Source organism: Anarrhichthys ocellatus, unplaced genomic scaffold (genome assembly GCF_004355925.1).
Source record: "Anarrhichthys ocellatus isolate YVR2014 unplaced genomic scaffold, GSC_Weel_1.0 scaffold7644, whole genome shotgun sequence".
In the NCBI taxonomy this organism is placed as follows: domain Eukaryota; kingdom Metazoa; phylum Chordata; class Actinopteri; order Perciformes; family Anarhichadidae; genus Anarrhichthys; species Anarrhichthys ocellatus.
The window spans coordinates 1-2,106 of record NW_022287618.1 but is presented as its reverse complement, the minus strand read 5'-3'; the positions used below and the strand labels follow the sequence as shown (position 1 = coordinate 2,106).

The window sequence follows — 2,106 nt, the reverse complement described above, 5'->3', positions numbered from 1 at the left end:
GGTCCTAGTGGTTATACAGGTTCCACTGGTCCTAGTGGCTCTACTGATCCTAGTGGTTATACAGGTTCTACTGGCCCTGGTGGCCCTAGTGGTTCCACAGGTTCTACTGGTCCTTGTGGTTTTACTGATGATGGTTTCAGTCAAAACATTGACATTTTGCACACATTTTTCATGGAGAGTTCAACATTTGTGAACTTTGAAATGCAAGTTTTCACCGTTGACCAATAGCAGCCCGTCCTGACAGAGATGGACTATGATTGGACGGAGAGTCCAACATGGAGGAATCTTATTAGCTGTTTGTCACAAGCTAGCTAAGCTAATGCTAACGATAACATAACAATCTATGATCTATAATACAGAATTTAACTTATTATTCCTGTCTGTCTTTCTATCTGTCTCTCTGTCTCTCTGTCTGTCTCTCTCTCTGTCTGCCTGCCTGTCTCTCTGTCTGTCTGTCTGCCTGTCTCTCTCTTTATGTCTGTCTGCCTGTCTCTCTCTTTATGTCTGTCTGCCTGTCTCTCTCTTTATGTCTGTCTGCCTGTCTCTCTCTCTATGTCTGTCTGCCTGTCTCTCTCTCTATGTCTGTCTATCTGTCTCTCTCTCTGTCTGTCTATCTGTCTCTCTCTCTGTCTGTCTGCCTGTCTCTCTCTCTCTGTCTCCCTGTCTCTCTCTCTCTGTCTGCCTGCCTGTCTCTCTCTCTCTGTCTGTCTGTCTGTCTCTCTCTATCTCTGCCTGCCTGTCTCTCTCTCTCTCTCTGTCTGTCTGCCTGTCTGTCTCTCAGGTTTCTGTCTGGCATTGGCTTGTCTTTTGTTTCCAGACTCGTGGGAGAGTCCAGAGATGAGAGCTCTGTGTGGAGACTCTGTGAGTTTTATTAGTCATTAATAAATATTAAAATATACTTTAAGTATTAAAGATTTATTAAATTGATATAAACATGTTAACCTTGTTGGAAGTCTTCATGTTGTAGATTTGATGTGAAAATGACAACAGGTGTGTGATCAGGTGATCAGTGATTTATTGATCTAGTCTTGTTCTCCAGGTGGGCAGCTTCTCTCCAGGTAACTGTTCGGTCCACTGGGCCTACATACTGGCCATGCTGGGCATTCTGGACGCCGCCATCTTGGCCACTTTGGCCTTCGTCCTCGCCAACAGACAGGACGCCCTGCTGCCACCGGACGCCAAGGACGGTGAGGAAGTTAGCATAGAGTTAGCTTAGAGTTAGCTTCAGGTCCAGTTAGCATATAGTTAGCTTCAGGTCCAGTTAGCTTACAGTTAGATATGGGTCAAGTTAGCATATAGTTAGCTTCAGGTCCAGTTAGCTTACAGCTAGATATGAGTCAAGTTAGCTTACAGTTAGCTTCAGGTACAGTTAGCATAGAGTTAGCTTCAGGTCCAGTTAGCTTAGCATTAGCTCCAGGTCCAGTTAGCTTAGCATTAGCAGTAAATGTGTGTGTGTTCCTGCAGTGACCACAGGTCTGCTGATGTCGGCGTAAAGTCACCAGGTAAGTCTGTTCTTCTTCTTCTGTCTCTTTAACACTTTTCTCACACTTTTCTATTTAATCCTTCTCCTCCTCTTCCTCCAGATCTCTCCATCCTTCTTCATCACCATCACCATCATCATCATCATCATCAGAGATGCTTCCGCCAGCTAGCGATGGAAAGTAGCTGACATTTACTCGAGTACTATACTGAAGTACAAATGTGATGTTTTTTTGAATGTTTGTGATAAACTGAAGGATGAGATGTTAAGTGTTGATAAAATCTTCTAGTTCTTCAGCTACATAAACTCTCTTTGATCAGATGGAAGAGGAATCGTCATAAAGCTGAAAACAGTTTGTTGTTTTTAGAAATACGAGGTTCTAACAGAACATGTGATGATCTTATAGAATATGAAGTATTGATGTAAAATAAACTAAACGGGATATGAAGGAGTTCACATGCTACAAACACATTAACCCAGAAACATCAGAGAGGAAACATTTGACTGATCCATCAATATGAAGTTATAGTTCATTTAGCATAGATTTAGCTTCTGGATCCAGCTAGCTACGAAGTAGCTTACAATTCTGTTAGCATCTGGGTGCAGCTAGCTAAGAATTAACTTAA

General features: G+C 42.6%; 1 protein-coding gene across 1 annotated transcript; it reads left to right on the top strand.

The window, feature by feature from the left end:
• Positions 1 to 716: 716 nt before the first annotated feature.
• LOC116380554 (LHFPL tetraspan subfamily member 3 protein-like) lies at positions 717 to 2,100 on the top strand (the record flags this gene model as incomplete). Its single annotated transcript, XM_031842456.1, has 3 exons — positions 717 to 861; positions 1,040 to 1,187; positions 1,584 to 2,100. Coding segments are annotated over 3 exons (379 nt in total), but the record flags the coding sequence as incomplete, so codon positions are not given.
• Between the last annotated feature and the right edge of the window lie 6 nt (positions 2,101 to 2,106).